At 44.8% G+C, this 27,887-nt stretch overlaps 2 protein-coding genes across 9 annotated transcripts in view; one reads left to right on the plus strand and one right to left on the minus strand.

Moving 5' to 3' along the window:
* KIF9 (kinesin family member 9) overlaps positions 1 to 2,451 on the minus strand; it is a 48,814-nt gene extending 46,363 nt beyond the window's left edge. For 2 of the 6 annotated variants that reach the window (XM_032867890.1, XM_032867889.1), the window contains exon 1: positions 1,819 to 2,451. In XM_032867890.1, coding sequence (XP_032723781.1) covers positions 1,819 to 1,893 — 75 coding nt within the window. In that variant the 5' untranslated portion in view covers positions 1,894 to 2,451. Of the gene's footprint in view, positions 1 to 1,028; positions 1,271 to 1,764 lie in introns of those variants that run through there. The other 4 variants (XM_032867886.1, XM_032867887.1, XM_032867884.1 and 1 more) reach the window with 4 other exon arrangements.
* Positions 2,452 to 2,636: 185 nt separating this feature from the next.
* Positions 2,637 to 27,887, plus strand: part of KLHL18 (kelch like family member 18) — a 54,138-nt gene continuing 28,887 nt past the window's right edge. Inside the window, exons 1-2 of one of the 3 annotated variants that reach the window (XM_032867892.1) lie at positions 2,756 to 2,848; positions 9,092 to 9,196. Coding sequence is in view for 2 of the 3 variants with exons in the window: in XM_032867893.1 (XP_032723784.1) it covers positions 2,720 to 2,848 (129 nt within the window). In the remaining variant the exon portion in view is untranslated. Of the gene's footprint in view, positions 2,849 to 9,091; positions 9,197 to 27,887 lie in introns of all 3 variants that reach the window. The other 2 variants (XM_032867893.1, XM_032867891.1) reach the window with 2 other exon arrangements.

The raw sequence follows: 27,887 nt of genomic DNA on the forward strand, positions 1-27,887 counted from the left end.
GGCTATTACAATTATGTTAATTGTCATCAATGGCATAACATATCTCTACAGAAGCAATTAAATCGGCCCTCCCCTTTGTTCACAGTTACAGTGATGTCAACAAATGAAACTCCAAGCCCTGTTACAAGGTCTTCGGATGTCAAATCAAATAAGCAAACACGTCACTCTTATATTTGCCTACTGTAGACCTGTGTTCACTTACTACATTCCTCAAGTAATTATTTCATGGAAGCCTTTTCCCAGCCATTATGGGACCATTTAGACATTTTCATTTTTAGAAAATGGATCTGAAGAGTATTCAGGTGATCAAGGGTGCTGGTTTATCCAATTCAGTCCTAAAATTTTTGTCTGCAAAATTGAGCTCAAAAAATACAAAGCCACAAATGGCTCTAATGTGGATCCCAAATTGAGGAAATTGAAGAGGAAAATCTCAACTCCGTTTTGATCTAAGCTATTGGGAAGTTGAGAGTGGATGAAGGTGTGTTTTGACACAAGCAAACTTACCCTCAGTTTCTAAAGCTCTGGGAACCATCGCTTACACCAGTCTGAGGGCCCAGCCTCCAGCCGTGGGTGTCTTCTGAATGGGACCAGCCCAGGTGGCAGGTGCCCAGGCCTCCCTCCTGGAAGCCCCCACCCAGCCAGCCCAAGAACAGCACAGGAAAGCTCAAGCACGCCCTCCCCTTAGAGTGGGGCATGCAACTTGCCCACGCACATGCACATGCCCATGCAGTCCCCCTATCTTCCCAAGGCCCACCCCACACTCACATCCACAGCTCCAAATATGTCAGGAGCTATATCCACCTAAGGCAAGCCTTCTCTATTTTATTTAAGATTTTATTTTTTTAAGTAATCTCTACACCCAGCGTGGGGCTTGAACTCCCAGCCCCAAGATCAAGAGTCGCATGTTCTAAGGACTGAGCCAGCCAGCATCCCCCCACCCACTTCTGTCTTAACCCATCCTGTAAGGCTGCTGTCCAGCAGACACTCATCTCCCAGACATTTGAGACCCCATGCCATCTTGCACTTACTGAAATAATGCTTGTTACCATTCTTACGCCACATCATTTGAGTGGGTTTCCGGTCCCAAATTAAATTACAAGTTGCTTGAGGGACAGAACTGTGCTTTAATCTCTTTTGAATCCCCATACAATGTCCAGAACAGTGCCCAGCACAGAGCAGGAACTCGAGAAATGGTGGTTGGTAGTGATGGTCATGGCTGGAAGTCAGAGGACAGCTGAATCTCCACCTGTGGGTCCATCTTCCATCACTACTGAGAGAGTCCCAAGGGGCATATGTCACTCCCCTCCCAGGCCACCTCCAATCCCTGAGCCCACAGCCTTTCCAGGACACTTAGTTTCCAGGCACCACTTGCAAGAAGCCATATTCAGCCCCTCACCATGCCCTCTCTTTTAGCAGTGTCTCCCCCCTCCCCCCTCCCTCGCTGCCCCAGTACCTTGTGGGGAAAGTCTCTCTCTCATGGGCACCACCCTTAGATAGTTCTGGTGTAAATAAGTGAACCTCTGAGTGGTCACCAGAGACCTCTCTGAAAGGCACGTGGTTTCCTTACTTGTTTTAAGGGTGGAAATGTACAGAATTGTTACCAAGCACCTCTGAAGGCTGGATAAAAGGAGAGGGAGCGTCTGCTGGGACGAGTCCCTAGCTTCCAGCGCTCCTGCCCAGACCAGGCGCTCTCAATACGGAACCCTCATAGTTGTCAGATCGGCGGCAGCATCTGAACCCCAAAACAACAGGGTCCAAACGCACCCGGCCTCAATTCCAGGCAGATCGGGCCTCCTCCCTTTTCCTCACCCAACATACCAGACCCCTGCGTGGATTGTGGGTGGCAGTTGGCCTTGGGGTCATTCCTGTCCCTCTCTGGAGCGGTTTCCTCATCTGTAAAGCGAGAGGGTCGACCTGGAGATCCCGAAGCCCCCTCCAGTTCGAAAACTGACGAATACAGAAGGGTCCAGAAGACCTCTGGTCCCCCACTTCGCGCCCTCTCAACCTCGGCAGCGACGCAGAACCCTCGTGGGGCCAGGGAACGTTAGATTCGAAGACCCTAAGCCGGAGTCAGTCCGAAAGGGCGCCTACGATGCCGCGCACCCTCCTCCGCTCGGGTTTCACAGATCAGCCTGGGGACTCCCGGGTGGAGCGGTCTTCGGATCCCGGTCGCTGCCAGCCGCCTCGGCGTACACTCCCCTCTCCAGCCTGCTTCTCCCCACCCGGGCGGCGCGTGAATCCGTTCACTGCTCCGGAGGCAGTGGTCCTCCCGCCGCCCGACCGCTGCAGATGCAGCGACTGCAAGCCGAACCTCGCCGCCGCAGAACTGTGTACCTAGCCGCCATGGCAACGGATCGTTTCCGCAGATTCCGGAAGTACCTAGGTAGTGGCGGAAATGAAGTCCGCGGCCCTGGGTCGAGCTTCGATATAGGTCAGGGCCGAATCGGAAAGACGGGAGATGGGATCGGTTAATCTAGAAAGACTGAGGCAGCTGCAGGCGTGAAAGCACGTAGGGAAAGCGAGGGAACGAAGACTAGGCTTGCACCAGGAAACGGGGCAGCCGGGCTTCCGGCACAGAGTCCCCTGAGACTACGGCGGCCGGGCAGGCCCTTCGGCTCCAGCCCTGCGCTCCCGGCGGCGGTTCGCGCGCGCCCTCGCTCCGCCCCGTTTAGTATCGAGCCCGCCGGCCAGGCCTGCGCAGTCGCGGCGGCCGGGGAAGATGGTGGAGGACGGCGCGGAGGAGCTGGAGGACCTGGTGCACTTCTCCGTGTCCGAGTTGCCTAGTCGCGGCTACGGCGTCATGGAGGAGATCCGGCGGCAAGGGAAGCTGTGCGACGTGACGCTCAAGGTACCGAAGACTGGGCGGCGTGAGGCTGAGGGATAAGGAACCGAGTGGGGAGGAAAGAGGAGCGGAGGGTAGGGGAAGAGAGGAGGTCTAGTGGGCAGAGTGGTAGGGCAGGGAGATTGGAGAGAGACCGAGTAGGGGAGAGAGAGGTGCGGAGTGTTAGAAAGGAATTGGGGCTGAGTGGGGAGACGGACAGCCCTTAGGGACAGACCCTCAGCCCTTAGAAGGACAGGCTGAGAGGTGTGTGGCTAAGGCCCTCGGGGTGGGAGACACTGGGGTACTCGCCTCGCTTTTCTGTCACACAGAAGGGAGAAAATGAACTTGCAACCCTTCTGGAGAGGAGGGGGCGGTGGCCGCCTCTACATTCTGATGGGCACCGTCTCTTGTCACCGTAGACATTTCTTGGTGGTCCTCGAAGTTAGCTGCGCCGTTGTAAGGCGCAGCCTTCTCTTTAGCAGTCATTGCTTGTCCTTGATTGTTAGATTACTACTTTGTCTGTTAAGAGCTTTTAAAATCGGATCTGGACACCTTTTGAAGTGGGTATCTACTCTGCTCCGCACTGAAAGGTGCACCATCTCTACTACCTCCACAAAGGTCTCGGAGGATGGACTGGGTCCGCGTGGGGGAGAGGGATCCCTTAACCACCTGTTCCCTACTGGCATCCTGGACCCAAGAGCCAGACTTCCTCCTGTGCTTTGCATCCATTCCTGCTGGAGAGGCACGCAGCGCTGCTCCTTGGCCCTCTGAGCCCTCTGGAGCCCTCCACGTGGGAAGGTGCTGCTGTGAACTGTGCTCCCTGTTGGGCTTTGGCTTAAAGGCTCTCAGCATCTCTGTGGGACCACATGAAATATATATACACACATGCAGAGATCTTTTCACCCTGCTTATTTTCTACAGAATTAAGGAAACTTTTCTTCTTCCCATAGTTGAGTCAGACCTCTGGAGACAGGAGAGTAGAATGGTTAAGAGTGTGGAGATAGAAGGATTTGGATTAAAATCCTAGTGGTAACCTTGGGCAAGTTTCTTAATCTCTCTAAGCTTCAGTTTTCCAAATGTAAAAACCAGGATGATTCCTAATTCTCAGTATTAGTGTGAGGATTCAGTGAGAAAATGTGTAGTATTCTTTGCATGATGCCTCGCTTAAGTTTTTCATCCTCCGAAGGAGGTTGGTTTTCCAGGAGGGGGGTGGTGAAGTGGCCTAAAGAGGGAAAAGGATCTTTGGTGGGGAGCCAAGGGGTTTGAGAAAAATGAACTGGACTAAAGGAAGCCGAGGAAGTAAATATGAACGGGAGATTTTTGTCCATGGTGATTACATGGTAGAAGATGTCAAGGCTACTAGAGGTTTGTAAGCAGAAGAATGATCTGGTCATGGCAGTAACGCTTGGGTTGAGTAGAGACTGGTGAAAAGCAGTAATGGGGAGAATTTTGGGGTTAAGAGTTAGGCTGTAAGGAAGAGGCAGGGAAAGTTTGTGAGACAAAGAGAAGCAAAAGGGTATGATAGAGGGGAATGGTTACAGATATTGCTACATAAATTGAAGCGGTGCCTTTTGCCTCTGCATTTCATGCAAATACAGAATAGAACAACCTTTAGCATAACAATGCTTGAATATTTTTTTCCCATTACAATGCTTTTTGTTCATTCAAAGGAACAAGAAAATTATTAGAGGTAGTTCCAACCGAGATTGTTGGTCTCTCTCTCTCTCTCTTTCTCTCAGGATAGAGTCTTTCCTGAAACTTCTAATGTTTCCAGACTGTCTTCCGAATAAATAGGTACTGAAAAGTCAGTTGGAGCTTTTCGCTGTGGAATGGAATGTATTGACTAGTGGGCCTCCTCGCAGGGCAGTGCTTCTCAAGCTTTACCAAGTATTAGAATCACCTGGTGGCCTGTTCACACACTGGTTGTTGGACCTTATCCGGGAATTTTTTATTAAGTACATCTGGCATGGGCCTGAGAATTTACATTTCTGACAAATTCCCCAGTGATGCTACTCCTGGCCTGGGGCCACATCCTTAGAGCCAAAACTGTAGGGTGATGGGTCTCCCCTTTTCAATGCAGTATGTTCAGAGTCCGTTGGCCTTCATTCAGGCTTCTGCCTGAGTGGAATAAGTTGGCTGTTCCCATTCTAGGAACCTTACGATGGGAGGGGACTGGGGGCTCTTGCTTCTGTATGCAGACTTTTTCACTTAATCTCTCAATGGTGCCACTTCCTTGTCTTCAGTGGTTGGTTCCCTGGTTGCCCAAGTCTGGAGTCTCTGGTTCATCCTGTCCAGATAATAAACCTCCAGTCTTCTGCCGGGGTGGTGACCACTCCTGCCTGATTTCAGCCTCCCTTATGCTCACACCTACAGAGGAAACCTGAGTCTCCAGCAGTCGAGGTTTGGAAGGGACTCCGAAGTGGCTTGCCACGTGCAGCGCTCAGTGTTCTCCATGGAAGTCAGTCACTACTCACCTTCCAAAGTTTGGTGATATATTTGATCTGCTCTCTTCCAGCTGCTTTTTCCTTGGGAGCTTTGCTGTTCCTAAATTGTCAGTCAGAGAAGTGGTATAGCACAGACTCAAGCCAGACTGCCTGGGTTAGAATCCTGGCTCTGCCACTTATTAGCTGTGGAAACTTAGGCAAGTTCCTTAAACACTGGGGACTCAGTTCCTTCATCTGTAAAATGGGCGTCATCACCTACCTAATAAGAGTGTTAGGGATTCCATTAGTTAATGGACTTAAAACAATCATGGAGTAAATGCTCAGTCACAGCGGATATTTATGAATAATGACATAATTATGAATAATAATGGTGGGGTTTCTAGAGAGAGAGGAAATAAATGGGTATGTTCAACCTGCCATTTTGAATTTGTTTAGCTTCTGATGAATTCTGGGTGATTTTATCTAAACATAACATTCATTGTCTTAAGAGTATGCAGACCGCTGCTCTGCTCTAGTAGCCTACATCCTACAAATGAGGACCCAAGCCCAAAGGAAGGGACTTGTTCAAAATCACAGATTGAGATAGGCAGAGCTAGGACTAGAGACTGGACTCCTGGTCTCTGTTCTCCTGGCCAAATGCCCTTCCTTGCTCTCCTGTTGCATCTTCTATCACTGGCAGTGATGGAACTGAATTCCAGCTGCTACCTGAATTAATTTACCCCAGGTCAGTTGTACTCACTGTTAACAACAGGTCATCTTTTCTATCTTGTCGAGCTTTAGGGAGTGTCTGAAAGTTAGCGTTAGCAGGTATGATGTATTCTCAAAATTCACTGCCAACTCTCAAACCTTACTTAATTTTGTTTTTGGAAATATTTAAAATTTGAATTCCTTGGGCACCTGTTGGATAATTAAGAAGAGGCAGAACAGAAAGGGTATAATAATACTAGATTTTAAAAATCATATTCTATGTCTATGTTGACATGAATGTTTTTTAAAAAACTGAAAACGGGGCACCTGGGTGGCTCAGTTAGTTAAGCAACTGCCTTTGGCTCAGGTCATGATCCCGGAGTCTCGGAATCGAGTCCCCACATCAGGCTCCCAGCTCCACGGGGAGTCTACTTCTCCCTCTGACCTTCCCCTCTCTCATGCTCTCTCTCACTGTCCCTCTTTCAAATAAATAAATAAAAATCTTAAAAAACAGAACTGAAAATGATGAGCCCTCTCCCCAGAAAAATGCACATACTTAACATACATGCAAAATCTTGCATTCAAGCTTAAGAGCAATTTCCCTGAGGCCCGTTTCTGGCTCATGGGTTATGAATCCAGCTGAGTATCTTTTTCCTATCAGAAAAAGCCCATGGTCCGTCTACATGACAAATCATTTTCTCTTAAAGGTTAGGAGGGTAGCAGTGCAAGACTTCTGGGCAACCTATAACATCGGGCTTTGTCTGGGCAGAGAGGTTTGCTTCCACCTCTGCTCTCATCCCCTCTTCCCATCAGCCTGTTTCCTTTCCTTTCTTCTGGGCTGCCAGTTGCCCAATGCTCAGGCTTCATCTGTCAGGTTCACTGGGGTCCTGTGAGTTAGGCAGACTCCCCAGATTCAGTGAATGTTCACAATTTGTTATTTATTTCTAAGATCTAGACCCACCACTTGAACATTTTTCTGTTCTCCCCTCACCTCACATTCTCCTTTTTCTTTATTTGTGAGAGCAGAAGGGGGTCACCAAACCTGCATATTATTCACTGACCCATAAGCTTAGGAGAGAAGCTTCCTTCTCTCTCATTGCTCGATCGCTCGCGCTCTCTCTGCTCTGCAGCCACTAATGAACTTCACCAATAAGCTGGCATTGGCCTTCTAGCATTTTCCCAAGGCCCCTGCTAAGGTTTTGAACACAGATCTGATAATTTGTCCTCCAGAAAGAAATGCCTTTTCCATGGGTAAAAGGCATAGTATTAGAATATTTTCCTTTGACCCACTAAATCCAGGTACACAATTCTCATTGAGACCGGCTTCAGGAGCCACACACTTGAGTCTGGAATCTTGCCTCATTTGCTCTCACACTGATTCGGTGATGCAAGAGTGTGGAAAAGGCTATCAGGAAGTGAAGTAAGGACTTGTTGATACATGCCATTTTGCTGTTCTGTGTAGTATAGTGAGTTACACAGGTTTAATTATAGAGCTAAGAGAATCCTACGAAAAGGAGCCATAGAGGTCCTCTATCAAAGCCATTCATTTTAGAGATTAAAAAACCCTGAGGCTTAGAGATATTAAGGGATTGCCCAAGGGACAAAGCTTTATTATCTGGGATCCAGCCTAGCTGTTGGTGGAAGGAATGCTTTTGCATCCTCTTCCCATTACTCACCTGCCTTGCTGATGTTAGGAAGCAGAGCAGGGAACACACGCCATCCGCAGTGTCATTTTCAAGAATGGAGGACAGTGATGTCTATGTCCTGATGCAACACCATTGCTCTATTTTAGGAGAGAGGAAAGATGCAGGCTTTATTGGCTAGTCTTTTGCACATTTGAATTCTGGACTCTCTTGATTTTGAAATGGCACGACATTGGAAAACTTACGCTTCTGAGTATTGTTCATTCCTGGTGTTTTCTACTGAATTTCCCCAAGCATTTGTGTTCATTTCCAGCCTTGCCTTTTCTTAGAACCGAGCAGAAGGATATGCTCCTTGAGAGCAGAGGTGCACTTAGGTATGAATGCATGTTCATCGAAAAGTTGGTTTTGCTTTCTTCCTCAAGTTATGTTGTAGTTCATGCTGTTACGTTTGGACGCCAGTCAGAGGAGGAGAGAGCTTGCCACTGCCTGATGGGTGGGTAGGGAAAGGGAGTTGGAGGCATCCTGGAAAATCAGTTACCACCGAAGCAGCATTCAGGGGGTTCACTCTGAGGCTTCTGCGTAAATTTAAGAAGCCTGTGTTTGGGGATGCGTCTCACAGCGGGCGGTTCCTTTACGGTTTTGTACAGGAGACTCCATTGTTTGCCTCTTGGCCACACCTGGTTCAGCTTAGAGGCGGGTTGATGGCAGATGAGATCACATTTTGCTAAAGGTGTGTTCTTAGCCCCTTCTAAATTTCAAGCCTGGCGTCTTCCATCCTACTTTGGATTTGGGGAGTGTTGGCATTACTGTTGCCTCTTTGTTATAGAGCCAGCCAGTGTCCCCAGTTTAGGAAGGCCTCTTCCACACGAACAGCTGACCCCTTCAGCACTTGTTTCTAGCTGGGGAGAAGAGAGTGAACCAAGATGTGTGAACCAGGAGTTGGCAAGCATTTTCTGTAAAGAGCCAGACAGTAAATATTTTAGGATTTGTGGGTCATACAGATTCAGTTGCAACCGCTCAACTCTGATGTCGTGGCACCCAAGCGGCCGTACAGAACACATACATGAATGGATATGGCTCTGTCCCATTAAAACTTGATCTACGAAAATAGGTAGAGGCCAAACTCGTTGGCTGTGGCTGGTGGACCCCTGTTGTATAGAAATATGGCCTCTGTCAAGTTTAAGGCCTTGGAAGTAGGTTACACTTGCCTTATGGCCCCGGTATATACACTTCTGTTGTTCCCACACAGCATCTAGCAGTCGGAAGCCTCTCTTATTAAAGAGTGCAGATGAACCAGAAGTGAAGAACTATCTCTTTCCAGCTCACTGCAGGTGATCATGGGACTGTCCTGGTTGGTGACTGTGAATAACTGACATAGGAGAAGTTACTGGTAAATTTTGCATCTCATCTTTGAAAGTCTTGTAGCTCTGCTAGAGCTTGAAGCAGACTGTTTCCGAAGCATTAACTAAAGACACCGTGCTCCCTTTCTGTCTCAGTTGAAGCTGGGGATGCTTAGCTGCTTGCAGAATGGCAGGCCAGAGGAGACCGTGTTGGCTCCTGTGTTCCAGTGGACCTGACCGGCTGTGTTCAGGGCCGTGAAGGTAAGGGCCAGAGTTGGGGCTTCTGGCAGGCAAAGTAGATAGTTCACCTATGGTCCAGTACATCTGGGCAGAGTGTGCTGCATATCTGACCAGAACACAAAAACGCTTTTCAAAAAAACAAGCTCAAGAATAGATACTTGTATATATTCATAGCAGAATTGCTCACAATAGCCAAAAGATGGAAGTAACACAAGGTGTACCACCAGTTAACTAGATAAACAAAATGTACTCTATTTTGTTGAAAGGCATACAGTGGAATATTAGGCAGCCTTAAAAATGAAAGAAATTCGGGGCGCCCGGCTGGCTTAGTCGGTAGAGGGGCATTGGCCTGTATCTCAGAATCATGAGTTCAAACCACACATTGGGTGTGGAGCCTCCTTGATTTAAAAAAAAAAAAAAAGAAAGAAAGAAAAAGAAATTCTGACACCTGCTCCAATGTGGGTGAACCTTAAAAACTTTATGCTGAGTGAAATAAGTCTGTCATAAAGGGACAAACACTCTATGATTCCACTTAAAGGAAGCAACCAGAGTACACAAAGAGAGTAGAATGGCGGTTACTCAGGGACTGGGAGGTGGAGGGAATGGAGAGTTAGTGTTTAATGGGGACAGGGTTTTAGTTTGGGAAGATGAAAAAGTTCTGGAGACAGATGGTCGGGATGGTTGCACAACAACGTGAATGTACTTAATGTCACCGAACTGTATGCTGAAAAATGGGTAAAATGGTAAATTTTGTTATGTGTATGTTACCACAATTTTTTAAAAAGCTGATAAGCTCAAGATGGGCAAGTGGGATTGCTAATAGTGCTGTGATTGCAGAGACCCTAAAAGCAGAAGCTAACTCTGTGTCCAAACCCACTGATGAGAAACACGGGACACTAAGGAATAACCTTCCCTGTTCTTTCACTTTCATAGTGTGCTGCCTCAGCTCTCGGGAGCCCGATTTTATCAGCTCAGCCCTGTAGCTGCTCTTCCAATGGTCACTTAAAAGGAATCGATTTCTAGGAGAGACATATTTAAATGACGTACGCGTGTTGTAAGCTTATTTTTTCTGTGCCAGTTTGTAAAGTCTAAGTGTCCCATAACCTTGACAGAGCTGTCCTGAGGACCAGTGAAATATACTATGCTGACCTGTCTTCCAAGTAAAAGTTTGTTGGCATAGTCTCTAAATTACAAATGGCTTTCACATCTATGTTTGTCTTGCTTATTTTGCTCCTAAATACTAGACCTACATTTCATTTGTCCTGTTGATCCTTATGCTAATTAATGTCTCAAATGAAGGCTCTTTCCCTCCTAAACCATCGTAGCTTTTGTTGACTTTGTGCCTGGATGGCATACGATCCATATAGGCAGGATTGAAACTCTGGAATCAGCTTTGGCTCATCCTCTCTCTTTTCTGTGTATTTTGTGTCATTTATCACAACGACAATGACATAATTATTTTCCGGAGTTCGTGAAGAGAGCGCAGGATTTCACCTGGACTTTACCTAGGAGACATGGTGCTAATGGCCAGAGCTAGAGAGACCAGCTGTGGCTTGTTCTTGAAGTCACTTCTGTTTGCACCACAGAGAGAATCAGAGGTGAGAGATTTGTCAGGTGAGCAGGAAGTAGACCTGGGCTGCTCAGTTCTTGGTGGTTTAAAAGATGCTCATACTCATGTTGGGGATAGCTTGTCTTCTTTCCGCTGTCCATAGGCTATCCCTTTAAGTGAGCAGGGTTTCTGGGGAGAGCCACTGGGCTGTGGGAGTGCCGGAGCAGCAGGTGCGGGCTGGTTTTCGGAAGGATTAAAGGAAAGGCTGCTGATGTAACTGCATCTCTGATTATTCTAAGCTGCTCACAGAAATCGGTCACTGCGTCACTGCATCTGGGAGACAGACGTGAGAGAGAGAGGCTTAAGCCTGTCCTGTTGGAGCTGACCGCCGCTCTTGGTTGACTTTTCTAGGACCCCCGGTCCTGTTCTTGATATTCAGGATCCTCCCAACCCCGCCCCTCTTTCTTCTCCCCTAGTTGCCCACAGACTCCTCCAGCTGGCTGTGTCTTCACGACCCGTGGTCTCCAACTCCCGAGCCGTGGCTCTAGCGTTCTCTGGTTTGGAGGATTGCTCACCTCTACCAGCAATCTTACCCGTGCTCCAAAACTGCTTTCATTTCCATTTTTTTCCTCAGAAGTAAAGAAATGGCCAGACATTCCTTGCTCTCTTCTGCTGAGGCGCTTTGCATTGTGTCTGCTCAGCCTTGTCTTGTGGTCACAAGCCACACGCCTGTCTGCTTCTAGGAAGCACAGACCTGAGCCATCTTCTTTCTTTCGTGCTACCCTGTTACAGTGGGGTGTGGTGTGAAATCCCATCTCTCGAGGAATCTTCTCATATCCCTCCCGGTGCACTCAATCCTTCCCTCTTCCTGTGGACCTTGACCCTTCGTTCCTTAGAGTATCGTTCCTTGAGTATCATCCTTACAGCCCATTTGGAATGCAGGCTCTCTGGCCCCGCATCAGACCTATCGAACCACAATCTGGGGACTCTTGAACCCTCTGCACTTGAAGATTTGAGAAGCATTGCCTTCATGCTTTGCACCTACTCCCCTTACCTTACTGAACAGTGTGGAAGTGCTTGCTTACTCTTGCTGTCCCGATGTTGACCTCCTGCGGCCTGTGAAGCGTCCATTATCCAGCACAGTTCTTGGCGTGTTTTAGGTGCTCAAAAGTGTTTGCTGTGTTGCCCGAAAGGGCCCCTGGTATTATGTTTGAGATGCTCCTTCAGTCAGCCTGTTAATGAAGTGCATAACTGCTCAAAGCTTTGCTAGGTGCATGAGGCACCCTGCTGTGGAGTGGGCATCGGCCCCTATCTTTGGCATTTCCAGATCGATTGGTGGGGGAGATGGATGCCCATATTTGAATATGAGAGGCAGGGTCTGATCCATCCTGTAACCGTACAGCTATTACCAGAGGCCTAAGGGAACACCAAAGGAATGGAAGTTATTTCCAGTTCATAGGATTTGTGATGGTTGCACTGAGAGGATGGTGTCTGATTGGTGCCTGGAAGGATGAATAGGACTTTGACAAACAGACACTGTGGGAGGAGGCATTCCTGGCTGGGGTAAGCCTGTTCTCGGGCCCAGGCGTGAAAGTGCACAGACAGGATGTTTCTTGAACAAGTAAGAGATTGAGATGGAAAGTGTGATTGGGGAGGTGGGGGAGTGTAGACTGAACTTGAATTCTCATGATGTGGAGTCTAGACTGGTAAGGAACATCTGTAAATCACATGCTGCTGATATAGCTCATACGTGTGGTTTCTGTGGATTCTGCCCTCCTGTCTCCCTCTCTCCTTGCATTCTACCTTGCTGGACATGGGCGGGAGGCAGGGGGTGTATTTGGGAAAGATAGGAAGGTCTGAATGTTTTAGCTGGCTCTTGACTGGCTCGGTATGAGACCATGGCCCACGTCTTTTTTTAGTCCTAGCTGGTCAGCCACTTCCTCCCTCACCCCCTTCCGGAGTCACTTACCCAGCAGGCCCCCTAAAAGCAGAGAGATCTAAAGCTCCATCAATAGAGGGTTCCACACGGTGTGCTTTAAAATGCCATCAAAACTCCAGACTGAACCCAGTATGTTTTATTATACTTGCTGTCTGATTCTCAGCCCCATGGGTTTGTGAGATTAATCATTTATGCTTTTGGAATGGACTAGCTTCCCTCTGCCCATGTTGTGGACTGTCGGCAGGCCATCCAGCATTCAAGATGAAAGGACGCTCCCCTTTCCTTATATGCCAGCTTGTTGGAAATGCACCTGAACAAGGCTACCATGGTGTGGCTTGTTTATTTCTTCTGCTGTTGGGAATACACTGTCAGCCTGGATGCCAGGTCCTCTTCAGGTCGTCCCTAAGCTTTACCATCTTTTTCTTGAGCCTCTTCAGCTAACCCAATTTCCAGATAAGGTTAGATAGTCACCCTCTTGATGTGTCAGTGTCTTCTTCCCACCAGTTCAATCAGTCCCGAGCCAGAAGATCAAAGTTAAAAAGAAGAGATGAAACTCATCAGAAGTTTTATTATATATTTGTATCTCAGATGAAAGACTGAGAGCTATCCCTTAGATGAAATGGGTTCTAGGATTCATTAAGTACCCATGCAATGAGGCACTGTGTTAAGTATTTTATTTCTGTGAGAAAAACACACATTCTGGAGGGGGAGACCTTCTTTAGGGACAACATAATTTATGCTACAATGTATGCTGGAGGCTTTTACCAGGAGCTACAGGATGGAGAGCAGACTGCCTGAGAGTCTGGGAAGTCCCTCAGAAGAGGGAGCATTTGAGCTGGATACTCATGAATGAGCAGAAAAATAAGGGATAAGGATCCAAGTAGAGGAAATAGGGTGATGTAGGGGAATTGCCAACAACCCGAGAAGAAAGACATAATGGCGGATGAAACTGGTTGGGGTAGATGGAAGCCAGTTTAGGATTTGACTCTGACTTGTAAGCAGTGGGGAGCCCAACAAAATGGGGACTGACATGACAGACTCAATTATATTTTGGGTTGATTCATTCAGAAATTTGATTCATTCAACAAATACTACGTGTTCATTGCTAGACTATCCCAGGAAACACACAAAGATTGCTCCATTGGTGGAACTCATGTGTTAGTAAGATAATTAAGTTACGTCGGTCCGCCACCATTGACACTTGTCAAGGTTACATGTGACCTCCACATCCAGAATACCTCCACAATATAGAACTATTCTGTAACCATGAAGATTTTCCTTGTGCTGCCCCTTTATAGTCACACCCATCCCCCTCCCACCCTCCATCCCTTGTCTCTGGTAGCCACTAATTTGTTCTCCATCTCTCACTTCAAGAATGCTATATAAATGGAATTATAAAGTATGTGACCTTTCAAGATGGTCTTTCTGTACTCAGCAGAATGCCTTTGAGAGCATTCTCAGAGTTGTTAAATGTATTGATAGTTTTTTCCTTAATGTTTCCAACTAGTATGCTGGGATATGGATGTACCACATTTTGTTTAATCGTTTAAGACATTCAGGTTCCTTCCAGTCTGGGGCTACAAATAAGACTGCTATGAATATTCATTTATTTGATTTTACATGAAGATAGGTTTTCATTTTCTCTGGGATAGACGCCCAAGAGCACAATTGCTGGGTCATCCAGTGAATTGATTTTTAGTTGTTTTTGTTTTTAAGATTTTATTTATTTGAGAGAGAAAGCACGAGTGGGAGGGGCAGAGGGAGAGGAGGAGAGAGAGAATCTTAAGCAGACTCCATGCTGAGTGCAGAGCCCAACCCAGGTCTCAATCCCACAACCAGGAGATCCTGACTGAGCCGAAACCAAGAGTCAGAGACTTAACCAGCTGTGCCACCCAGGCACCCCTGATTTTTAGTTTTAGCAGACATTGCCAAACTGGTTTCCAGAACTGCTGTACCATTTTACATTCTTATCAGCATGTATGAATACAATGGTTAATTTTATGGATCGAGTTGACTAGGCACTGGTTCCCAGTTGTTTGGTCAAACACCAGTCTAGATGTTGCTTGTGAAGGTGTTTTTAAGATGTGGTTAACATTTAAATTAGTATATTTAGGTTACCTTCCATAGGGCGCCTGGGTGGCTCAGTGGGTTAAGCCTCTGCCTTCGGCTCAGGTCATGATCTCAGAGCCCTGGGATCGAGCCCCACATCGGGCTCTCTGCTCAGCGGGGAGCCTGCTTCCTCCTCTCTCTCTCTGCCTGCCTCTCTGCCTACTTGTGATCTCTGTCTGTCAAATAAATAAATAAATAAATCTTTAGATTACCTTCCATAATGTGGTGGGCCTTATATAATTTTTGAAGGCCTCACCCCCAAAAATTGAGGTGTCCTGAAGAAGAAACAATTCTTTGAGATAATAACAGGGACACCCTGTCTAAGTTTCCCACTTGGGGGGCCTGCCCTGCAGATTTCAGACTCTAGAATACAACATCAAATCTTATCTGAATCTCCATCTGTCATCCCACCCTATAGATTTCAGACTTGCCAGCCCCCCATAATTGTGTGAGCTTATTCCTTAAAACCAGCCTCCCTGTCCCTCCTTCCCTCCTTTCTCTCGCTCCCTCTCCATATGTGTACACACATACCACTTCTGTTTCTTGGGAGAACCCTGACTAATACAATGTTCTACATCCTCACCAGCAACTGCTGTCGCTACTGTTTTTTCTGTTTTAGCCATTTTGGCTACAACAGATTTGGCTACAAACAGCCATTTTCTGTTTGTAGCCAAATCTGTAGTGGTATCTAATTAGGATTTTAAGTTGCATCTCCCTAATGGGTAGTGTTGTTAAACATTGCATGTGTTTGTTATTTGCCATCTGGATATCCTTTTTAATGAAATGTCTTTTCCTGTCTTTTGCCCATTTTCTCATTGGATTGTTTTTCTTTGTTTACTATTGAATTTTGTTTACTATTGAATTGAGAGTTCTTTATATATTATGGATAGAAGTCCTTTGCCAGATGGACTCATATTTGGCAAATATGTCAAAAATATTCTACTAACTAGTATCAAGTCCTGTTATTAAATAGTATTGTTTGCAAGTAATAGTACAAATTTACAAGTATAATTTGCAAATAATACTTTTGTTTTTTTTGTTTTTTTTTTGTTTTTAAAGATTTTATTTATTTATTTGACAGACAGAGATCACAAGTAGGCAGAGAGGCAGGCAGAGAGAGAGGAAAGGAAGCAGGCTCCCTGCCGAGCAGAGAGCCCGATGCGGCGATGCGGGGCTCGATCCCAGGACCCTGGGATCATGACCTGAACTGAAGGCAGAGGCTTTAACCCACTGAGCCATCCAGGCGCCCCTCTTTCTTTTTTTCTTTTTTTTTTTTTTTTAAGATTTTTTATTTCTTTATTTGACAGACAGAGATCACAAGTAGGCAGAGAGGCAGGCAGAGAGAAAGGGAAGCAGGCTCCCTGCTGAGCAGAGAGCCTGATACAGGGCTTGATCCCAGGGCCCTGGGATCATGACCTGAGCTGAAGGCAGAAGTTTTAACCCACTGAACCACCCAGGCGCCCCATTTTTGTTTTTATTTCATCACACACCTCTCAGAGTGTGTATTGGGAGGATTTCTACAGTAGCCTGATCTACCATTGTGATGAATCTGGGAATCTGCTGCCTATTCAGTTCTGGGGAAGCCTGTACCTGCCATTCAGAAAGCATACTCTTTGCTGATCCCCTGTCCTTAGATTCTTGCAGAGAAAGGACAGGATCCAAGATCTGAGCTCTTGAGATCCTGCTGAGTGTCTTTTTAATTTAAAAGACCTTTTCATTTCTCTTCTATCATTTAATCTTGAAAAAAAAAATCTTTTTTCTTTTGAAAAAAAGATTTTCTTAAGGTCAATATAATTCTCCCCATTTCACAGCAGACAAAGTTGAAACCCAAAGAAACCAGGCTTGTATTTAATTTGAAAATAAAATATAATTATTTATTTTGCAAGTTTGCAAATATTTCTCCTAGTTTGTGAATTGTCTTTTAATTTTCTTAACAGGATCTTTCACTGAGCCGTTTTTAAATTGTGATTTAGTCTAATTGATCAAATCTTTCTTTATGGACTATAGTTTTGGTTTCATATCAGAACTCTTTACCATGCCCTGGGTCTTAAAGATTTTCTCCAGTGTTTTCTTTTAAAAGTTCTATATTTTTTTCCCCAAGATTTATTTATAATAATCTTTTTTTTTTAAGATTTTATTTATTTATTTGACAGAGAGAGATCACAAGTAGGCAGAGAGGCAGTCAGAAAGAGAGAGAGGGAAGCAGGCTCCCTGCTGAGCAGAGAGCCCGGTGCGGGACTCGATCCCAGGACCCTGAGATCATGACCTGAGCTGAAGGCAGCGGCTTAATCCACTGAGCCACCCAGGCGCCCCCCAAGATTTATTTATTATGAGAGAGAGAAAGAGCGTGTATGGGTACGTGCGTGGGTGGAAGAGGGGCAAAGGGAGAGAAGCCTCCTGCAGATAACACACTGAGCGCCCAGGGCCTGAGGCAGGCCCCAGTTCCACAACCCTGAGATCATGACTTGAGCCAAAAATCAACCTATTGAACCCCCCAGGTGCCCCTAAAAACTCTATATTTTTAAGTTTTACATTTAAGAATCTGTGATCCATATTGAGTTAATTTTTATATAAACGGGTATAAGTTGGGACGCCTGGGTGGCTCAGTTGGTTAAGCGGCTGCCTTCGGCTCAGGTCATGATCCCAGTGTCCTGGGATTGAGTCCTACATCGGGCTCCTTGCTCGGCAGGGAACCTGCTTCTCCCTCTGCCTCTGCCTGCCTGTGCTCGCTCTCCCTCCCTCTGTCCCTGACAAATAAATAAAATAAAAAATTAAAAAAAAAACAAAAACAAAAAACGGGTATAAGTTGAAGTCTTTCTTTTGCCTGTGGATATGCAGTCGCTCCAGTCCTATTTACGCAAAAGACTTCCCTTTCTTCCATTTGAGGTACAGATGCTTTTGTACCTTTGTCAAAAATCAGTTGGCCATACCCGTGTGGGTCTACTTCTGGGTTCTTGGTTCTGTTCCTCTTGTCAAGGTCTGTATCCCTTTACCAGTACCACGCAGTTTTGCATATTCTGGCTGTAGTAAATCTTGAAATGGGGAGACTGATTACTCTCACTTTATTCTTCCATTACACTATTTAAATAATAATAATAATAATATATTAATATATAATGTATATAATTATATACATAATACATATGTATAATATTATTATTACTATTTTACCTTTTAAACCATTTTTAAGTGTATAATTCATTTGTCATAATGATGGCAGCAAGCTGGGTCCAGGGACCCAGAGGATGGATGGAAATCCAGTGCAAGCCAGCAGGAGGTAAAAGCGGAATTTATTGCAGGTATAGAGCAAGTACAGGTGCAGATAGAGTGTCTGGGAGACTCTTTGTATGGGGTCTGGGAGTTTTTTATTGAAGAAGGTGGTCTGGTGTATGTATCCCCTCAGGCATCTAGGAACTGATTGGAACAAGGATGAGGGCTCAGATGCTATTCCTTGGAGCCATAGGGCCTGGGCGTCTAGATGTCCAGGTCTGAAATGTGCACATGATGGCTTCCGGTCATTCTCACCTGGTCCTTCCTTAAATGTTATCTATTCTAAAGAAATCATTGGTTCTTGTCCCTTCCTTACATGGAGGACATAAACTATTTGCATTATGCAGCATGTGTAAAGTGGGGTGGGGGTGCAGGTACTAGCAAGAATAGAAGCAGGAAAAGGAGCAAAAAGCAGATTTTTATGGAGTCCTTTAGTCTCCCTGACTCAATTAAATGCACTTACAATGTTGTGTAACCATTACCCACAGTCTATTACAAAACATTTTCATCACCCAAAGCAGAGCCTTATAACCATTGAGCAATAAGTCTCCATCACCCCTTCCCCTGGCCCCTTGTAATCTCTTTTCTATCTCTGATTTTCCCTCCTCTAGACCCTTCCTATAAGTAGAATCCTACAATATCAGTCTTTTGTGTCTGGTTGATTTTGCTTAGTATAATGTTTTCAAGGATCATCCACATTTTAGTATGTATTAGAATTTCATTCCTTTAAAAAAAGAAAGAAAGAAGCCTAGAATGCCTGGCTGGCTCAGTTGGTAGAGCATGGGACTCTCGATCTTGGGGTCGTGAGTTCAAGAACCATGTTGGGGGTAGAGTTTCCTGAAATTAAAAGAAAAAAAGCCTCTGGGACACCTGGGTGGCTCAGTTGGTTAAGCTGCTGCCTTTGGCTCAGGTCATGATCCCAGGGTCCTGGGATCCAGTCCTGCATCAGGTTCCTTGCTCAGCAGGGAGCCTGTTTCTCCCTCCTGCCTGCTCTGCCCGCAGCTCTCCCTGCTTCTGTTCTCTCTCTCTGACAAATAAATAAATAAACTCTTTAAAAAAAAAAAAGGAAGAAAGAAAGAAAGAAAGCCTTTGTTTTTTAGAGTAGTTTTAGGTTCATAGTAAAGTTGAGTGGAAGATGCAGAGATTTCCCATAAAGTCCCTAACCCTGCAGCACACATAGCACCCCCCCCCCACTAACAATTCCTGCACCAGAGTGGTACATTTGTTATAATCGAATTCAGATGAACACATCATTATCACCCAAAACCTAGTTTTCGTTAGGGTTCACTCTTAGTGTCATATGTTCTGTGGTTTTTGACCTGTATAATGACATGTAAGCAGCATTATTGTAATATACAGAATAGTTTCACTGCCTTAAAATTCATCTGTGCTCCCCCTAGTCATCCCTCCCTCCCCACAACCCCTGGCAACCGCTGATCCTTCCCTTGTCCCAGATGTTGGAATCATGCCGTATGTAGCCTTTTCAGATTGGTTTCTTTCACTTAGTAATATACGTTTAAAGTTCCTCCATGTCTTTTCATAGCTTGATAGCTCATTTCTTTTTGTGCTTTATGATGCTCCATTGTCTGGGTGGACCACAGCTCATTTACCCATTCAGCTCCTGAGGGACATCTTGGTTGCTTTTAACTTTTGGCAATAATGGATACAGCTGCTGTAAATATTCATGTTCAGGTTTTTGTGTGGACATGGGTTTTTAACTCCTTTGGGAAGATCTCAGGGAGTGTAATTGCTAGGTTGTATGGTAAGAATGTGTTGAGTTTTGTAAGAAAATGCCCAACTGTCTTCCAGAGTGGCTATACCATTTTACATTCCCACCAGCAATCAGTGAGAGTTCCCTATGCTCTACATCTTTGCAGGCATTTGGTGTTGTCAGTGTTTTGAATTTTGGCCATTCGAAAAGATAATCTTGTTTTATTTTATTTTTTATTTTTTTTATTTATTTTTTTTTTAAGATTTTTATTTATTTATTTGACAGAGAGAGAGCACAAGTAGGCAGAGAGGCAGGCAGAGAGAGAGGAAGGGCGGGGGGAAGCAGGCTCCCTGCTGAGCAGAGAGCCCGACGCGGGACTCGATCCCAGGACCCTGAGATCGTGACCCGAGCCGAAGGCAGCGGCTTAACCCACTGAGCCACCCAGGCGCCCCGATAATCTTGTTTTAATTTGCATTTCCCCATGACATGATATGAAACATCTTTTTATATACTTATTTGCTATTTGTGTATCTTCTTTGCTGAGGTATCTATTAGTCTTTTGCCTATTTTTAAAATTCACTTGTCTTCTTATTGTTAGGTTTTAAGAGTTCTTTGTGTGTTTTGAATAACAGCCCTTTATCAGATAGGTCTTTTGCAAATATTTTCTCCCTGTGTGTGGCTTATTTTCTCGTTCTCTTGATTCCATTCCTTTTTAAGGCTACATAATCTGTTGTATGTATAGATCACATTTTGTATATCCATTCATCTGTTGGTGGGCACCTGGGTTCTTTCCCCTTTTAGGTATTATGAATAATGCTGCTGTGAATATGTGAACACACAAATATCTCTTCAAGACTCTGCTTTCAGTTCTTTTGGTTATATACCTAGGAGCAGAATTGCTGTGTCATACTATTATTCTGTGTTCTCCAAACTTTTCTGCAGTGGCTGCACCATTTTATATTCCCACCAGCAGTGCAAGCAGTGCCCAAGGCTTCGAGTTGCTCCACATCTTCACCAACACTTGTTATTTTCTGGGTTTTATTATTGTTGTTGTTTTGGTTTGGTTGTTTTTTTTGCTAATAGCTAGCTATGGTCTGTGTAAAGTGGTCTCTTACTCTAGTTTTGATTTGCATTTCCCTGATGACTCATGATGTTAAACATCTTTTCATGTGCTTATTGGCCATTTGCACTTTATTACTCAAAATTGTTCCACCTATTTTAGTTCCTTTGCCTGAAGAGTCTTGTCTGTATCTATAAAAATAATCTTACTTTGGTCTTGATAGGAGTTACATCAGATTTGCACAGCAGTTTGGGGAGAAATGACCTCTTTACTGTGTCGAGTGTTCTAAACCTTTAAGCCCTGACTGGTGAGCAGAATGGGGGCCTTGAGGCACTGTAAGGGCCCATTCAGAGCTAAAGCCACCTTTAGATGCAGCCTATCTACTAAAGCCAGGAAGGAGGCTCCCCCTCTCCTATTTCCCCCCGGGGCTTTCTCTGGACCATGTGCTCAGAACTCTGGCTCCTAATAGCAGAACTGCCCTCAGCAAAACCAACCATTTATTGGTTCATGTAATCAAACTGCAGGAAAGACAGTGTTGATGGGGTCCCAGGGACTGAAATGCTGCCAGGACACTTTCCCTCTGTGGTCAGCACGCTCCTCCCCCTGCACACTGGTTTCTCATACATGGGGGTGGTGAGTATCTGATGGCTCCTTGCTATCCTCGGGGGATTGTCCCTCTTCTTTCTCATTTGAAAAGTCTTGAGGAAATGTCTCATTGGTAGGGCTTAGATCATGTGTTATGTAGTGTGGTTGGAAGGAAGATGGATGATCCCAGGAGGTAAGGAGCACTAGACAGAGCTGACATGAGATGGAATCTATAGCTAGTCGTGTTTTTGGAAGATTTTTAGTGGCATGTGTTGAACCATCAGTGTTTTCTATTAACCTTCAAGTAACCTAAGATAGCTCAGTAATGGATCATCATCATTATATTATAGGTAATGATAGTTAATGTATTATACATTGTTAACATATAGTTAATAGCTTTACCCATATTACATAGCAATTTAGAGAGATCTATCTGGTTAATGGCAAGAGATAGTAATAGATTATAATAGTAGCCCTCAAGTGTTAACAGTTATTGGAAGATTTACTGTATCTATTTAAATACGTAAGAAAAATTTGAAGGACATGGGTAGAAAGTCCTAAGGCCCCCCCCATGCTTAATCTTCATTATGCTTTTCTAAATTTAACCAAGAGATCGTGCTGTCCATCTTTACATAACCTTCAGTGAAACTGCCATTCTTCTTCAGGGTTAATTTATTTTCACAGGGAATTGCTGACTTTCTGGGCTGCTATTGAGGATAGAGTTGGTATTTTAATTTCCGTGACTATTTACTGAGCTATGTAAGGGGTGTACAAAACCCTTAATCCCCTCAGGGAGTCTGAAGTCCACCAGAGTGGGTGAGAACAGAAAAATACGGTGCTCGTGACCGAGGCTTGACATCTGCAACAGGGAATAGCCCTACTCAGCTAACGTCTGAGTCAGATTTTGTTTGGGGGGTGGAGTGCTGGCTTGAGCTGGCTTTTTGCTTGGCACTTGCTCAGTAAGGTGGGTCGTTGGTTGACACCTGAGGTAGGAAAGTGGATGCTTCCAGGCATCTCCATGCAGTTCACCTCTTACATTTCTGATGGACAAGTCTGCTTTATTGCTGAGCCTAATTATGAAACTCCCTGGGGGTAGAGGTGGGGGGCAGAAAGAGAATAATTGTGTAACTATGGTTAAGAAACTGAAGTTTAAAAAAAAAAGACATATTGGTGGTGGGCAGGCCCGTACAGGCCATTAATGGCTCCAGTGTGAGTGGCTCTATTTCAGGCTTAGCTCATTTCCTTTTTAAAAGGAGTATTTTGTATAAGACACTTTATCTCCGTGGTGGAGTCCACAGTTCATAATAGTTCAGCAGGAGGAGTTGTGAATAGCAGCAGATCAGGTGTGATGGGGGGGGTCTTAAATAAGTGATCAGCATCTTCTTTCTAGAGAATGTATTTACATCCCTTTTCATAATATGTGTTCCCTGTGACTCTAGAGCAGAGGTCAGCAAACTCTTTCCATGAAGAGGCAGATAGTAAATATTTTTGGCATTGCAGGCCACCGATCACTGTCACAGCTTCTCAAATTTGCCATGGTAGGGACATGTCTGTGTTCCAATAAAATTTTGTATGTGGACACTGAAATTTGGATTTCATGATTTTTACATGTCATGAAGTATTAGTCTTCTTTTGACTTTTTTCCCCAAAAAACACATACAAAAATTTGAAAACAACACTTAGCTCATGCCACACAAAAACAAGAGGTAGGGGGGCACTTGGGTGGCCCAGTTGTTAAGCATCTGCCTTTGGTTCAGGTCATGATCCCAGGGTCCTGGGATCGAGCCCCACATCGAGCTCCTTACTCAGCAGGAAGCCTGGTTCCCTCTCCCACTCACCCTGCTTGTGTTCTCTCTCTCGCTGTGTCTCTCTCTGTCAAATAAATAAATAAAATCTTTTAAAAAAGCAACAAAACAAGAGGTATGCTGCATTTGGGCAGGTAGACTGTAGTTTGCCAACCCCTTTTCTAAAGGTCTTAAAAGTAACTTCTATAGTTTTAAATTTGAGGACATTTTATTTATTTAATAAGCAGTTTTATCGTACTCAATATGTGCTGTGCGCTGTTTTAAATGCCTTACAGATGTTAGCTAACTTAATCTTCACAATAACCCCATGAGAGAGGTACTGTTTAACCCCATTTTGTAGTTGTATGAATTGAGGCACAGAGAGGTTGACTAACTGGCCCGTAGTCACACAGCTAGCAAAGAGCAGAATCTAGATTTGAACCCAGGTCATCTAGCTCCAGGGTACTTGCTCTTTGTTTTAAGATTTTATTTATTTGACAGAGAGAGAACATATAAGCAGGGGGGAGTGGCAGGCAGAGGGAGAAGCAGGGACCCCGATATAGGGCTTGATCCCAGGACACTGGGATCCTGACTTGAACCAAAGGCAGACACTTAACTGACCTAGCCACCCAGGTGCCCCCAGAGTACTTATTCTTACCTACAATGATATGCTGTCTATCTTAAAAGATTTATAATTAATGATTTTCAAGACTAAAGGAATTTTAGAGAGTAATCCATCCCTGCTACCTGTCCATTTCGTAGACACATTCTCACACACACCAGCTTCATAGCCTTTATGATTCAAATTTGTGCCTCAGTAAAATTATGGATTACCATTATGCACTTTCAGCATCTCTTGTGACTGTCTGAAAGCTTAGTCTTAAATCCCACTTATCCCAAGGGTAATCTCTCTGTACAGGCTGGGCACTTAACTGTTCACTTAGTGTTTTATTTATATTTATTGTGAGATGCTTGAAAGTAGGAGCAATAGTATCAAAATGTTTTCCATCAAAGAGAAATCTATTCTGGGCGTATCTTTTGCTTTCTTTGGGAACACCTGTCTCAGATTACTCCCAACTCAGATTTTGCCCTGCTGCTTTTCCTGCTTGAATAAGCAGCTGGTTGAATCTTGAGCCCCAACTGCCTGTTGATAGGAAACAGAATTTGTGTGTCATGCTACACTATCCTTGTTGACCTAATGATACTGCCCAACCAGGGCTGTGAATGGAAAATTTCCCAGTCTTTTCCGGGAAGAACATGGAGCTAGGTGCGCATGCATGTGCACACACATGTGCATGTATGTTAGGGCAAGTCAAAACTGAGGTGGACAAAGAGGTGCTCAGGATTTCTGGTTCCTTTTGCTTATAGTCTCAGACTCAACTAACCAAGAAGGCCCTTGGAGAACCTCTGGTACAGAGGTTTCTGTGCCCCAGGGCAGAGTTATTGCCAGGGGCCCTCATATCCACACGTACTCCAGTCTGTTGGCCAGAGAAATGATGCCTTTATGATGTGTGTATAATTACTTTTTGCATGTGTGTAGATGCCATCATGATCAAAAGGAAAAGCTTTACCAAATCCGTGTTAGACTACTGTTACAAATATAATGACTACCTGTTGAGAAACCTGACCCAGTTAGAGCCCCTTATGAAGAAACGGAGGCTCAGGGGTAAAGGAAAAAGATTTGCCTGGATCACTACAGAAAGAACGGCTGGCGTGGAAGCTGGCGCGATACGTCTGTGCCTTATAGCTTGTGGTCTCTGTCTCCCCTGGGATGAGCAGATAAGAGAGTTGGGCATGTATTTTGACTTTTAATGCAGTGCTTTCTAATACTGTCTGATAGCCTGGTTGATCACAGCAACATTTACGAGTATTTATAGTGCTTCTCTTAAGAATCTAATTTTTTTTTTTACTATACTCCTTGCTATACCACCATAAGTAATACTCCTACCTAGAAATCCAGTCCAACCTGGAAACAGACCATAGTAAAACTGGGCAGCTTCCTTCTGTCTGTAGTAGAGCTGGCTCTGAAACTCAGGAGTTTTAATCTCTGTGAATCCGACTGAACTCGTGAGGATTTCAGTTATTTATATTTTAGTCTCATAGGAGGCTAAATAGGGCTGTGGCTCTCAGCTGGGTGCAAAACAATATTTTTGTTAAATCTCTGTTAAGCACCTGACACGTGCTAGGGTATTTGCATGTGTATCATATATCACTTAATTTAATAAGCCCAGCGTTGCAATTAGGAGGCCCCACTCAGGAAAAGCTAAGTAGCTTCAATCTTCTCCAGAGTCTGTGCGGCTGGTTATTTATTCATCTGTGTCCCATTGTGGAGCACCTCCATCAGGTTTGTAAATGGGCCCTTGAGTCCTATCCCATTGGTGGCCCAGCTGGGACAAATCAGCATAGATCCATCCCTCCAAACAGGACCCAGGATTGGCAGCAACATCAGGATGGTCTGCGCAGGTCTGCACACCTTTTTCCCACTGGAACTTCAGGAATTTGGGATGACCATGGTGATTAGGTCAGATGACATTCATAGCAACCATTTTCATACTCCTTTATATTTGATCTTCTTTAAAACTCCTGAGAAGTCAGAGGAATAGGAATGACCTCATAAGTTGGGAAGTCAAGGACAGAAGAGACCTGTATGAGGTGACCTTGTTGGTACCTGCTGATACCATGTGCTTCTAGCTTCCATGTGCTTCCATGTGCCTGTCTGGCGGCAGTGTGCACCACCCCAGCTCCCACGCCCTTCTCTTCCTCCAGGCGTCCCCTTGCTTCTCTTGCTTTCTGTACTTTCCTTCTGCTGCTTTGCTGTGGCATCTTCTTCTAGATGAGCTTTAAATGTTAGAATTCCCCTTAAACCCTCTTCGGGCTCTGAGCTCTCTCCCTCAGTGACCTCTTCTGGTCTCAACCTGACGACTCCCAAAGGTGTCATTTGAGCCTAGTCTCCCATCTCTCTGTGTCCGAGACGTACCCATTCACTTCCTACACAGTATCTCTGCTTGGATGCCTCCCAGGCACGTGGTGGCATCTTGTCCAAAACTTTACTCGATCTTCTACCCCCAAGCTAGCCCCTCTCTGTCATTTGTGACCTAAGTGAATGGCAACTCCCAGTTCATGCTCTCCCCACAGAGTGGCCCCGTTGCTTTGGAGACCCTTCCTTAGTACTATTGCCTGGTTTCCTAATACTCTTAAAGCAAAATGTAGAGTTCTTGAGTACCGTATCTACTTTTCCAGCTTCACATCACATCACTTTCCTTTTCATATCTGTCCTTGCATCATGGAAGCCACTTTGATTTTTAACATTTATCGAGGAATAGTGTGTTCCATGATTTTTAAAAGCAAGTATAGAGAAGTTGAAGCACATGTGGATTTAAGCTGCCCATTGACTTTTTTTTTTTTTTTAAGATTTATTTATTTATTTATTTATTTGACAGACAGAGATCACAAGTAGGCAGAGAGGCAGGCAGAGAGAGAGGAAGAAGCAGGCTTCCTGCCCAACAGGGAGCCCGTTGTGGGGCTCGATCCCAGGAATCTGAGATCATGACCTGAGCTGCAGTCAGAGGCTTTAACCCACTGAGCCACCCAGGCGCCCCCAAGGGCTTCATAATTTAAAAAATATATGGAGGAGCCCTATAGGTGAGCAGGAGTGCTTCAGTCTCCTCTTCAGATCCTACTGTGCAGAGCCCCTGCTTAGAAAGAGGTTCTACATCCAGTCTTTGTAGAATCCAAGAGGCATGAGTGCTGAGTCTTTGCTGCAGTTTTAGTGGAGGCTGTTTGGGCTCTTGGCTGGAGTTGTTTGTTTGTTTGTTTGTTTTCCCCCTTGGAAGCAGATTTGGAGGTGTTTATGTACCCAGGAAGTCCTGTGATTGCCCCTAATTTGCTTTGTAGAGGCTAGTCATTGCATATCGTCCCCCAGTGGTTAAGTGGCTGGTGCTGATACACACGCTCACAAAGTGGCAGTGTGAGCACAGGCACCAGGTGTCTGCCATGTGCACAGAGACCTGATGCCCTGATCCAGCCCAGGCAGCTTCCGTATGTGGTCATGAGTTGAACTCGTTCAGCTCAAAGTGTTTCGTTATACCAGATTCACTTCTTTCCTTCTGCCCTAGCTTGGACTTGGTACCTGACTCTTTCCAATACTTTAAATGTACAGTCTGATTCCATTCTAAGGGTAATACTTTTATAACAATTATTGTCTGAGGGTAGACATAGCAGAATGTGATTAAAGTAGGGATGTGTTCCAAGTAGTATTGCCCTTTCTGAGCAACCGATTATATGTTGCTCATTAATAATTTTTCTGTAAATTCTGTTGCACCATTTCACATTTCTTTGCCACCTTAGGAATGGAGAAGTGAGGAGATTTGAGGTAACAGTATAATTGCAGATCTAGTACTGGAGAAAGTAGCCTTTGCATGGGCCTGTGTAATTCAAGATGTTAAAATAGGGAACACACGTGTCCTATGTAGGTCATAATTTATAGTATTTAATCAGTAATAAAAGAATGTTTCTATTTCCCATTTTCTTGTTCCCCTTTTTAGTTTATTTTTTATTTATCTGTGGTTTTTTTTAAGATTTATTTACTTTTTTATTTATTTTGAGAGAGAGAGAGAACATACAAGTGAGAGGAGCAGAGAGAGAGAGAGAGAATCTTAAAGCAGACTCTGCTTTGATTACGGGGCTTAATCTCACAACCCTGAAA

Source organism: Lontra canadensis, unplaced genomic scaffold (genome assembly GCF_010015895.1).
Source record: "Lontra canadensis isolate GAN:19392208 unplaced genomic scaffold, GSC_riverotter_1.0 scaffold35, whole genome shotgun sequence".
NCBI classification, from domain to species: Eukaryota; Metazoa; Chordata; class Mammalia; order Carnivora; family Mustelidae; genus Lontra; species Lontra canadensis.